The 12,562-nt window shown below is 33.9% G+C and overlaps 1 protein-coding gene across 9 annotated transcripts in view; it reads right to left on the bottom strand.

Moving 5' to 3' along the window:
* Nucleotides 1–12,410, bottom strand: part of LOC124431416 (LHFPL tetraspan subfamily member 6 protein-like) — a 44,870-nt gene extending 32,460 nt beyond the window's left edge. The window contains exons 1-5 of one of the 9 annotated variants that reach the window (XM_046979340.1): nt 12,170–12,409; nt 11,859–11,965; nt 10,931–11,011; nt 4,384–5,597; nt 3,887–4,134 (exon numbers count right to left, since the gene is read on the bottom strand). In XM_046979340.1, the coding sequence (XP_046835296.1) occupies nt 3,887–3,976 (90 nt within the window). In that variant the 5' untranslated portion in view covers nt 3,977–4,134; nt 4,384–5,597; nt 10,931–11,011; nt 11,859–11,965; nt 12,170–12,409. Of the gene's footprint in view, nt 1–3,886; nt 4,135–4,383; nt 5,598–6,205; nt 7,013–10,930; nt 11,012–11,858; nt 11,966–12,169 lie in introns of those variants that run through there. The other 8 variants (XM_046979368.1, XM_046979350.1, XM_046979341.1 and 5 more) reach the window with 8 other exon arrangements.
* Nucleotides 12,411–12,562: the final 152 nt, after the last annotated feature.

Raw genomic sequence — 12,562 nt, 5'->3', positions numbered from 1 at the left:
TATATATATATATATATATATATACATATATACACTTACGCACGCATAAATTAAAAATGAAATATATTTGAGATTTGTCACTTCTACTTTTTAATTATTGTATCACGTTCGTTTATTATTTCACGTGTTACATTTTAACCTTAATTCCGTTTGCAATGGTGTTTTGTCAAAAAATCGAGTATAATAAATCAATCTAACTCTCCATCTCCCACTCTCATTTTCTTTTACTATTTTCTTTTCTTTTATTTCTTTTGTCTATCATTCTCACACGTACGCATAGATATCGATCGACTCTCTCTCTCTCTCTCTCTCTCTCTCTCTCTCTCTCTCTCTCTCTCTCTCTCTCTTTTTCGCTGTATCCTTCCATCTTCGCGAGAAAAGACAGGAGGTAACAAAACAAAACAAAACAAAATAAAAGAAAAAGAAGAAAAAGAAGAAGAAAAAGAAAAAGAAGAAAAATAGAAAAAGAAAAAGCAGAAAAAGAAAACAAAAAAGAGAAGCTACGAGTACTATGCTTTTGCTCGGCGATAAGTCTCTCCTTTCTTCTCCTTTCGTTGCAAAAGCCCGATATTTATGTGTGTTAGTGTATGTCGCAGAAGAAGGCGTCTATGGCTAAAGGAAACGGGTGTAGAGAAGCCGAGAGGAAGAAAGAAGGAAAAGAAGAAGGAGAGAAATACCGTAAGAAGGGTGGGTCTATGAGACGAACATTTCTCAACGGAGATCGGCCAATTGCTCGGACGTATCGCGCTTTTCCGCGAAGCAACGAAGCAACGGCCGGATATCCGTCGCGGCTAGAAACGTCATCCGTATCGTCGTATAAAAAAGGTACGAGTAAAGTTCTATGTCGGGGCAACCGCTCGAAGCAACCCCTACTTTTCTCTCTCTCTCTTACACACACACACACATACTCTCTCTCTCTATCTCTCCTTCTCTTTTTCTGTGTTACACTACTTACGGACGTAAACCGATCGTACGGCAAAGACGGATTTATGTGCTACTAGGAAAGGGATACATGTGTACGATGTTCTACGTTACACCGCCATCATTTTTCTATTTCCCTCTTTTTCTTCCCTTCGTTCGTTCGTTCGTTCGTTCGTTCGTTCGTTCGTTTGTTCGTTCTACGAAGGAAAAAAAAAAAGAAGTTACCTACCCAGGTAATATAAAAATATAAATGTGAAAATTATTTAAAAGAATCTATATTTATGTTATATATAAAATATTATATTTATATTGCTATGTCTGATCATCATAACAAAATAATCTCCAAGTTTAATATAATTTTTGATCATTAATTTAAGGAGAACGTTTTATCATACTATGACATTCTAATCGTATTATTTTCTGCGGTTTCATTCTTTTGCAAAACGTTAACATAGTGCTCGATCAGCAATATAAACGAACATATAATATTCATGCAAACGTGTGATGTATGAATGAAACGTGCATGTTTAATTTCTATGCGTATATATGTATATATATTGTATCGAAGTAGTTTTTCGGTTGAGACAAAAGAATAAAAACAAGCACGTGTATAGAAATGTATATCAAAAAAAAAAAAAAAAAAAAAAAAATACAAAAAAGAAAACAACAACAGCTCGAAAACATTTTTGGGGCTAGGATTTCGAACAAGCTTATACATTGTATAGTCTTTCAAATTTCGATTGAAATATCATTGATCCGTGAATTTCTACGTGATGTGTGATGTAGATTTATACGTGTCTACGTCCTTTGATTTGCTTTATACAGTCGATCGTGATTGTTAAATTGTTTTCATACAAACGTGTTCATAAAACGTATCACAGAAATATGTTACGAGAATATATGTTACGTTCGTATTAAAACGACTACTAGTATAAGCTATCTCTAATGTGGTTTTGTTTGTTTGAAAATCATCACGCGTCTCTGTAATAAGTTCATTAACGATTTCATTATCATTAATAAGTAAATTAGTTTGATGGAAATGTTAAATCCGTGAACAGATTTGTTATGAATCTCTGTATAAACGATTCTAATACATTTTGTGATACCACAAATGATATCAATGGTGTTTACGTTAAAACAAAGTCAATAATAAATCTTTCAAATTAATACAATCAATTGATAAACGTCTTTCCATCTGTAAAGGCATATATAAAGCTCGATGTAAGAAAGATATTTCGATTCGTACTTTCGAAAAGTCCTCATAACTTTAGCAGTGCATAGCATACGTCAGCACAAGTAAGGATCTCGTTCGTACGATATGTGTGTGGTGATATCGACTGTAAAATAAAACTGAAAATATCTACACGATTTCCTCGTATCGCCGAACGTAATATACGTGCTAAACGATATAACAAGGGACTTCGATATATCTGTCTCGTAATGCATCTCGTTCGAACGAAACGAGCCAAGAGTAATAACGAAATATAAGAATGAGAAGAGAGAAAGAAAAAGAGAGAGAGAGAGAGAGAGAGAGAGAGAGAGAAATAGAGAGAGGGAGAAAACAACGATTAAAAATAAAAATAAAATACAATATCTTCGAAAACGAAAATATCGACTTATATACCGGACCTTGTATATGTGTATGTATATATGTATATATATATATGTATATATATATATATATATACACGCGAAACTACTTTCAAGTAATTACTGACGGAGCACAGTTAGTTAGAAAGAGCGAATTAAAGCCATTCGATTTCAATTTATTGAAGTCCATTAAAAGTTCGAGCTGAAAATTGGTAAATCGCTTAAAGCTTTGACTGTAGAAACCACGGCTTCTTTTTTGCTTCCTTTCTTTCTTTCTTTCTTTCTTTCTTTCTTTCTTTTTTCTACCTTTATTCTTTATTACTGCTCGAAACAGCGATTTCGACGAACGAGCTTGAATTTTTACGTGAACAAGCACCCGTAATTTGTAATTCATAACTAAGAACATATCACGAATAGGAAATGAATTTAAATAATATATTGTACCCACATATATATATATATATATATTTTTATATATATATAAAATATATATATAATATGTATATACCGTATATTTAAATATTACTATTATTATATAAAACGTTATCGCAAGCGTTAAAACGTTGAGTTGTTTGCAAAATAATTAAATTAAATTAAAAAAAAAAAGAGAGAAAGAGCACGAAAGAGAGAGAGAGAAGGAGAGAGAGAGAGAGAGAGAGAGAGAGAAATAGTGAAAAGAAATATTATATATATCATTTAGATTGATAATTCGTTCGAATTTATAAAAAAATTATTTTCGATATTATAATAGATCTTTTGAAATGGAAAATAAGAAAGCATAAAGTAAAAAAAGAATGAAGGAAATTTTTCCTTGAAAGGAAACGTATCGTTCGGCGTAAGGAGCTCTTGCAAATAAACAAGTTCTTGGGTCGAGAGAAAAGAAAAAGCACAGTGTGCTGAGAGTTGATTTTCTTAAGAAAACATTAGTAAGGAAAGGTGGGCGCTGTTCTCGTTCCTCCTCTTTTTCCACGTGGAAGCTACGTGAAGAAGATGAAAAGAAACTAATTTAACGTTGATTCTCCGTTACGATCGAAGATGAGGTAAACGAAAAAAAAGAAAAAAGAAAAAGGAAAAAGAAAAAAGACCGTTAGAAAAGAAAAACGATGGAAATGGGGATAAATGGAAAGTAACAAAAAAAAAAAGAAAAAAAAACACAAAAGAAAAGAGAGAGAGAGAGAATGTACAAGAGAGAGAGAATAAAGATATAACGTTTAATAATTTTGATTGTATAAAATATGACGAGATACATACAAGAAAAAAATAAAAAAGAAAATAATAAAAAACAAAAAAAAGAAAACAGAGAGAGAGAGAGAGAGAGAGAGACAGACAGAGACATAAAATAGAAATGGAGATCGGGATAGTGAATGTCGTTTACCTGTATCCAATAAGGCAAATAAAAGCCGGAACACGCTAGGATCGATGCCACAGTGGACAGAGTAGCCCACAGCACGCACAGCACTGTCATCTCATCGGTTTGAAAGCGTTCGCCTCATTCGCACTACCCTTTCACGTCGTTTCACGAGGTTCCAACGCTGAGACGAACGTCGGAAGCTCGAAAATCGAAGCCCGTACTATGTATTCTACCGCTTTCTTTTTATCCATAAAATATCCTCGCTGGAGTAACTTCCGTCAATCAAAACAAAGAAAAAAGAAATTCGCAATACAGAACTCTACTTCTTTTGATTATTATTATTATTATTATTATTATTATTATTATTATTATTATTATATTATTATTATTATTATTTATTATTTATTATTTATTATTTATTATTATTTATTATAATTTTATTACTATTATTATTATTATTATTATTATTATTATTTTTGTTATTATTATTATTATTATTATCTCCTTTTGTTATATTATACTTTTCCTTTTCCTCTTCACTTTCTTCGTGTTATTGCTCTCTTGAACAAGATCGAGAAATGTCATAGATCATCAATTGAGAAGAAATAATAATCGTTCGTAGATTATTAAAGATCAACAAAATTCTTCGTTCAATTCGTCGTCTTCTTCGTATCTCTCTATGACCTTGTCCCACTGTCTATTTTCTCAAGGAATATATCAAAATTGTTCGTGTCGTACGTGTTGTATACATACAGAGAGGACTAACTAAGCGACCGGCTTGCTTACTCGTATGCTTGCTTGAATGACGTTGAAAGTCAAAATCGGAGCTTCCCAGCTGAAGAAGCTTTGTCTTTTTCTCTCTCTCTCTCTCTCTCTCTCTCTCTATCTATCTATCTATCTATCTCCTCCTTCTTTTAGAAAGAAGATGAGAAACACGCTCGAAGCTAATTATAACTTAACGCATGGTCTCGTATACACATCTCTTTATATATTTATACACACGCGTATATATGTACGAATGCGTGCAAACGTATGCGTGTATACTTCGAAGAGAACACACGCGTGCTCTTAAAAGAAGAGAAGAAGAAGAGAAAGAAAGAGGAAAGAAATAGAAAAAAAAAAAAAAAGAAATAGAGAGGATGGAGGCGGAGGTGGAGGGGGAGAGGGAGGAGAGAGGGAAACAATCGACCGTATTATTTATGACTTTTTCTTCGCGTGTTTTTCTCCCACCCGAGTCGAACGCACGGAATTATATATTTATATGAAAATTTCCATTTTGTTCCAACACGTCCGAAAAAAAAACGAACGACGGCTTAATAAACGTAAGAGTGGACGTTGAACCAGTGAGAGACAAAAGGGGAAAAAAGAAATATCATGCACGAATTTCTGATACCTCGTGTCTGTCTCTACTACCTAATCCGAAGTTGACGCGCGCGGTGCCGCGTCGGAACTGCGACTGGACCGTTCTCCTCTTCGTTCTTCATCCCTCTCTATCTCTCTCTCTCTCTCTCTCTCTCTCTCTCACTCTCTCTCTCTCTCTCTTTCTCTCACTGTCTCTCCCTTTCCCTTTCCCTCTCTCTCTCTCTCTCCTCTATCGCTCTCTCTCTCTCTCTTTCTCTTGCGCGCTCCTGTACTGTTTCTCTCCCACCACTAGCATCTCATTGCTCTCTCGCTCGCTCCGTTTGCGTCCCCTTCTCTCGAACAGCGTGGTGCCACAGCATCTCGGTTGAACCATCTGGCGAATGTACCAAAATATATATATATATATATATATATATATATATATATATAAACGTATATATATGTAAATATATATATACATATATATATTTATATACAGCCATATATATATATATACATATGTCTATATGTACGTACTATATATGTATTATATTTCTATATATGTATAATACATGTATACATCGAATTACCGGTAGGAAACGCGTGCACGCTTCTCTCTCTCTCTCTCTCTCTCTCTCTCTCTCTCTGTCTCTCTCTCTCTCTCTGTGAAGTCGCGCAAGCTCTATGTATATATACATGCATTTACTCGTACGTATTTAGCTTCCCAAAAGATGGAGAGAGAGAGAGAGAGGGAGAGAGAGAGAGAAAAAAAGAATAAACAGAGAATACACATGAACGAACTAGTATACCTTAAACACCTTGTGAGCCTTAATAAATCATACAATTAAAATGCACACGATAGAATTACGATCTTATATATTTTAAGATTAATTAATTTATGAATTAATTGTATTCAATGTATACGACAAATTGATAATCTTTTGTATTATATCAATGAGATGACGATAATAATAATAAAAGCGAATATTTTACGAAACTTACATATATTCCCTGATTTTCCTCTAGCTAATTGTAAGCCTATCCATTAAGTTCCCCTTTCACTTCTCTCCCATTATTCTTCTTCCATTAAGTATGTTCTCCTGCCGGACAAGAACGCACCTGCACGCGATCACGGCCAAGTACGAGGCTTACCGTTGTATGTAACGCAACATAGGAGGATTCCTATCATCCCCTAAACTACCCCCTTTCTATCACCGCAACCACTGCCACCACCATCATCACCACTACCACCACTATTACTATTACATAACACACATGTACAAACGGACGCACGCATGCTGTGCGTGCTAGTTGCGTTCTCCTCTCCTAACGTCTCACGGTTAGCCAGAAAGTAATCTGTGGTTTGACCCAGTTAACACCAAAACGTTACTACCTTCGATTCGTCTCTCTTCCTCTTCCTCTTCCTGTTCCTGTTCCTCCTACTCCTCCTGTTTCTCATCCTTCTCCTGCCGAGGAAAACGTCAACAGCATCGACGAGCTTGCCATTGCACCAATTGGTTTCCGTGTTTAACCGACACCGTCACTGATTCCTGCTTAATCGCTTCGACATGGACTATATTGTCAAATTGACTCTAACCGACACAATCCACGGTTCAGTTATTTTCTTATAGAATCTTATATATTACGGGAATATTAATTTTATAAAAAATCTAAAATCTAAATCGATTCTAATTGAATCGTTTCCGATGTAAAAAAAAAAAAAAATAAATATAAATATTGTTCAAACGATTCTTTTAACAGATACCTTCATCCCTGTATTAAACCTATTTTCGATTCGTGTCTAAACGAAAAATATATATATAATTATGTATAATGTAAAAATTATATAGTGTTATTTAAACTAATATATTATATTATACTAAATATATCTTACGCTTAAAAAAAAATATATATATATATGTATAACTTCAAAGTTAATTGTTGTCATAAAGAATTGTACATATATAAATGCCTATATATTTTGAACATTTAAGGAATCAAATTTTTATTCTAATTTCTACTAGAATAAAAATTTCTATTCTTTTTCAATATTTTTATTCAATTCGTTAATAACTAAATAATTATTAGTCAATGCCACATGACGGCAATACAATACATAATAAAATATTTTTTTGTTCAAACGAGTGAAAGAACTTCCAATCTATTTTGAAATACATGAAGAAATGCATATGATTTGAAAAAGATCAGTGGAAAACTAGCGAAAACATCACGACATCCCCATGGGGTATTTATGTTATTACGTGATACTACTTTGCTTGGTAATTTTACGTCGCTACTCATTCGCATTACATCTTTTTCTCTTTATTTCTCTCTCTCTCTCTCTCTCTCTCTCTCTCTCTCTCTCTCTCTCTCTCTCTCTTTCTCTCTACACGAATTGGAATCATACGAGAAAAGACGCATGATAGCACATTCGCGTGCACGAACTCCCTCGTCATAATTTTCTCATTCACGATGACGATAATGCTGCTCTCTCGAAAACGGGCGAAACACGTGACATCTCTGGAGATCACCGAGTGTTGGTCTCGAAAAGAGAAACGTCTCGTTCATCTTCTTAAGAATGGGGGAGAAAATTTCGGAGGTAAAAATTAAAAGCTTTCTTAAGGCGAACATGCTGGGATCTATAAAAAAGAAAGTAAAAATAAAATGTAAAAGAAAATCCTTTTCTTACGGAAAAAGAGAACGACAGACAAACAGGCAAACAGACAGACAGACAGACAGATAGACAGAGAGAGAGAGAGAGAGAAAGAGAACAATATTTATTATTGCAGCCCTGTAATTACAAATATATATCAAGTCCACCGATAAATTTTACCACCATCAAAACGAGAAAAAGATTATTAATATTAATAGAAATAATATTATTAAAAACAATATAAATATAAAAATTGTATTATTTTTTTTTTATTTAAAAAAGTAGACAGAATTTTTCGGTAGATCTATTATTATCTAAAATATCACGAGAGGGAGAGAGAGAGAGAGAGAGAGAGAGAGAAGAAAACAATGATAATAATTAACAACAATCTCGTAAAAGACAAATCAAGAAAATAAAAAGCAATATGACGATAGTAAAATTAGAGATAGAAATTATAGGGAGAAATCGGAGGAGCAAGTAAAGACAGCAAACCGAAGGGACGGAAAGCACAGAAGTAAATATTTTCTCTTGGTACGAGGGTTAACTTTCCTTCATATCTTACAAGACGTAAGACCAACGCGTTCCCATGTAAAATATAACCACCACTGTGGCCTTAATTTTTTAGCTTTGGGTGCCTACAACATTGGGCCATAGATCTCCAGGGTAAATAACAACCCCCTGACATTTCTCCCATCGCTCTTCAGCAAAATTTTTTTTTCTTTTTTTTTCTTTTCCTTTTCCTTGCTTCCTCCCTTCTCTCTCTCTCTCTCTCTCTCTCTCTCTCTCTCTCTCTCTCTTCCTTTCTTTCATTTCTCTCTCAAGCTCAATTTCATGTGGAACCACTCTCTCACCCTTTTTATCGTTTCTCCCTTTTTGCTATCCTTTCGTTTTGCTTTCCTTTCTTTTTGGAAGGACTCGATCACCAACGTCTCGGACGTTACGTGATCTTGGAGAAAAGCAAGAAAACGAAGAACGAGTAAAAAAAAAAAGAAGGAGTTCTGAAGGTAAGCTCGATCTCCCTTAAAGCCAAGGGACGAAGCCGTTCGCGGTAGGATTCGGGCCATCGTCACTGCCCTCCGAGTTCCCCACCTCCGTTTGGCACGACTCGAGCGCTCGCATTAGGGAAATGAACTGCTGGTTTTTATGGTCTCTGAGAGCTTCTCGCATAGAGAGAGAAAGAGAGAGAGAGACAGAGAGAGAGAGAGAGAGAGAGAGAGAAAGACAGAAAGAGAGAATGAGACCGAAAGAGAGAAAGAGAGACGAAGGAAAAAGGCGAGTGGCGAAGGATCGTATAGGAAAAGAGAGAAGGTGGATATAGAGAAAGAGTAAAAGAGAAAGAGAGAGAGAGAGAGAGAGAGAGAGAGAGAAAGAGAGAGAGAGAGAAAGAGAGAGAGAGAGAAAGAGAGAAGAGTAGAGGAAAGCGACGATGCAGAAATGGTACGGTGTAACGTTCTATTTCGTAGAGAACGGAATGAGAAAGTTGCCATTCTGTCGGAGTGGTGTAGGAGAATTACCAACTGGCTCGGTCGTCCTCTGTCTCCATCTCCCTCCCTCTTTCTCTTTCTCTCTCTCTCTCTCTCTCTCTCTTACTAACTGACTTTCCAACCCTTTCCTGTTTCCTTGATAAGGGTGGATAGGGACGGAGGGGTTGTCGCTCGGGATGAACCTGGCAGGGCGGTAAAGTCTAATTTCGGTGTAAATTCCGGAGAGTTTTATTGCCTTGAGTCCGTGGCTTTAGCCTGCCACCCTCGAAATCTCGTTCGGCTAAGCATATATTTATGCGAATACCCGCTTCGAACCTACCCGACGAGCCCGACGTTTGAGATGATAATAAAAAGCGATAATTTCGTACTACGGACAAAAACAACATTGATTTATGTAAAACTATATGTATGTATGTATGTATGTATGCATGTGTATGTATGTATATATATATAATATATTATATATATATTATAATATATATTATACATATATATGTCAGGAAGAACAAAGGATATCTAAGAGTTTGAAGATACAATATAGCCATTTTTTTTACGGTAATTCGTAATTGTCTGGCGCTACCACCAACTGTAATAACCGTAACAATCACAACGATGACGCTTGAGAAAGTCTGTAATGAAAATAACGATAATAATAATCCTGGTTCAGTCTCACTGTCACGTTCTTTCTGTGAAAGCAACGAAAGAAAACCATGGTGGAAAATTCTCTCAGCATATCCATCGTCGAAGGCCGTAAGACGAGGACAGTCGCTATCATTTCGAACGGATTATGCCGGCAGATTTATTTTTACGAGGGGCCAAATACACTGGCCGATCTCGATCTTCTTCTCGAGACGACGAACCGATAACGGTTTCGCCGATTTGCAGGGAATGTTCAATCGATAAAATACTGCTCTCTTTCCTCTCTCTCTATCTATATATATATATATATCTATCTATCTATCTATATATCTTTTTTTTTCACTGAATTCTATGAGACATAGGAAAAGCTATTTTCCATAACGTGCGTTTATGCTCGACTCTACGAGTCTATAGGGCTTTTCGTAACGGACGTTATTCTTTAAAATGGTTTCGCATTTAACTAAATTTTACGGTGTCTTGCAGAAGTTTTCGTCTTTCATTGTTGTAAACGTTCATCGCCTTCAGTTCCTTTACTTTCCAAAGCATATAAACGTTTACTCATGAAATATTTTATAGTTATAAGATGAAAAATTAAGGAGCAATAACTTATAAATAGACGTAATATTTTGTTGATAGACAATGACGACAACTACTGCGACGAGACAGAATGGTTCATCGACGAACTACCATGCGATAGAACTTCAACGACAAAAACCGGCGCCAACGTCCGACGCATAGTCTCTTCTATAAGATGAAGTAGCTAAAGTACGTTCGTCGAGATAAGAAACGATTTCACGGAGGTGAACTCGGCGAGATAAGAACTTTACCAAACGACGGTGTAAAATATATCTGTAAAGTGGATAGTCTACGCTTCAGAGTGTGAGATGCAAGCGAATGAAAGTAAATCATTCGTCGGGGTACTCTCGATTCTTAATCGTAAAATTGTAATACCTTTAAAGAGACCACCAAAGAATCTAAGCTTTACTATCAGCATCGCTGAATTCCACAAGGCAGAAAAACTGGTAATCCTTTCTGTAAGATAAGAAGAATTTTATTAAGGTCTAGATCTTTTCTAGATCAATTCTACCGATCTATCTGAACAATTTTATCAAAATTGTTTTTAAAGGCAACTTTGCTTATTGAAAATAATAGTATTCTATAGACAGTCAATGATATAAATCAACTTGATCATAAATACAAATATTATCTTAAAATATAAAAGTATGCAATTGTAATTTACATTTTTTATGAAAAAAAAAATGCAAATGATATTATATCACTTTTTCAACATTATATTAACTTAATATCTTCTTTTTTTTTTACATAAAAGATCAAATAGAATAACTTTTTAAAGATGGATTTAATATTCAAGCTTATTTCATATAATATCTTTTTTATATTTATTAATATCTATTAATAATAATATTATTTCGGAATTTATATTTCTCTATATTTTATCATCATAAAATTATTCTCTTACCTATAACTATTATATATACAATTTTCATATTCATAAATTTTTATAAAAAGTGATATATATATATATATATATATATATATATATATATATATATCAGTTTCCATATGCTACATAGATTAATATGAAGAATTACAAATTATCTACAAAAAATATTTTTATTATAAAATACTTTTAAATAAAGTAAATATTTAATGAAACAATGAAAACCTATACATACTGCAAATTCTCCTGCTTCTAATATATGGTTATATAAAGAATTAACAATTTTAATGTGCAATTTCAATTAGTCTGCAGTTGCCTGTTTAAGCAAATAATTAAAGGAATAAATAATAAATCAAATAGAATAATAGAAAATACAAAATAAGAGGTAAAAAAATTTTAGTTAATTAATTCTATTACCATGAATATTATATCAGCCTTCTTAAAATTCAGTCTATGTTTGTTCCTATAATTTTCGCTTCATCCTCTTCCATTGTTCCAACTAATCAGATTAATTTCCTTTGCAACTGAAATATAAGCATCAAAACATAATTATTTTTTCTCTTTATTAGAAAATCAATAATTTATGCACTTTTAATCAACTGAGGACTTATACGTTTCCGCACATTTTACGTTTATTACATAAATAGCCACAAACAATATTAGAAAAGTTAGAAAAGTTAGAAAATCTAAAATAGAACAATTAAAAAATATGAAAAAAAGGATTATACCTATAACATTTCTTCTTTGTATCTTCTCTCGTCAGATTCAAACGGTACATTAATCTGAATGATGTCGCTTCTTTCGGGATCATCTTGCCTAACCTTAAAAACACAATACTTGTTAATTATACTTATCATATCGAAATAAATATTATTAATTAAAAGCTTTTAAAATGGAATATTATATAAAATATTCAATCTATGTCAATATTCAACTGAGATTCAATGCTGTCGATTTAATTCATACTGCGTAACATGCAAAATGACGATGTCGAGAGTAACGATTTAATTTCGATTATCGATCGAGATTCGAGTATTGAATCGAGCGCCATGTACGGCTCTCTTTATAACGATTACTTCGTATGGTCTCATCCGTTCGTATTCATTACCACATATTAGTCG

Source organism: Vespa crabro, chromosome 1 (genome assembly GCF_910589235.1).
Source record: "Vespa crabro chromosome 1, iyVesCrab1.2, whole genome shotgun sequence".
In the NCBI taxonomy this organism is placed as follows: domain Eukaryota; kingdom Metazoa; phylum Arthropoda; class Insecta; order Hymenoptera; family Vespidae; genus Vespa; species Vespa crabro.
The sequence above is the reverse complement of the archived record's forward strand: the minus strand, read 5'-3'. Positions and strand labels throughout refer to the sequence as shown.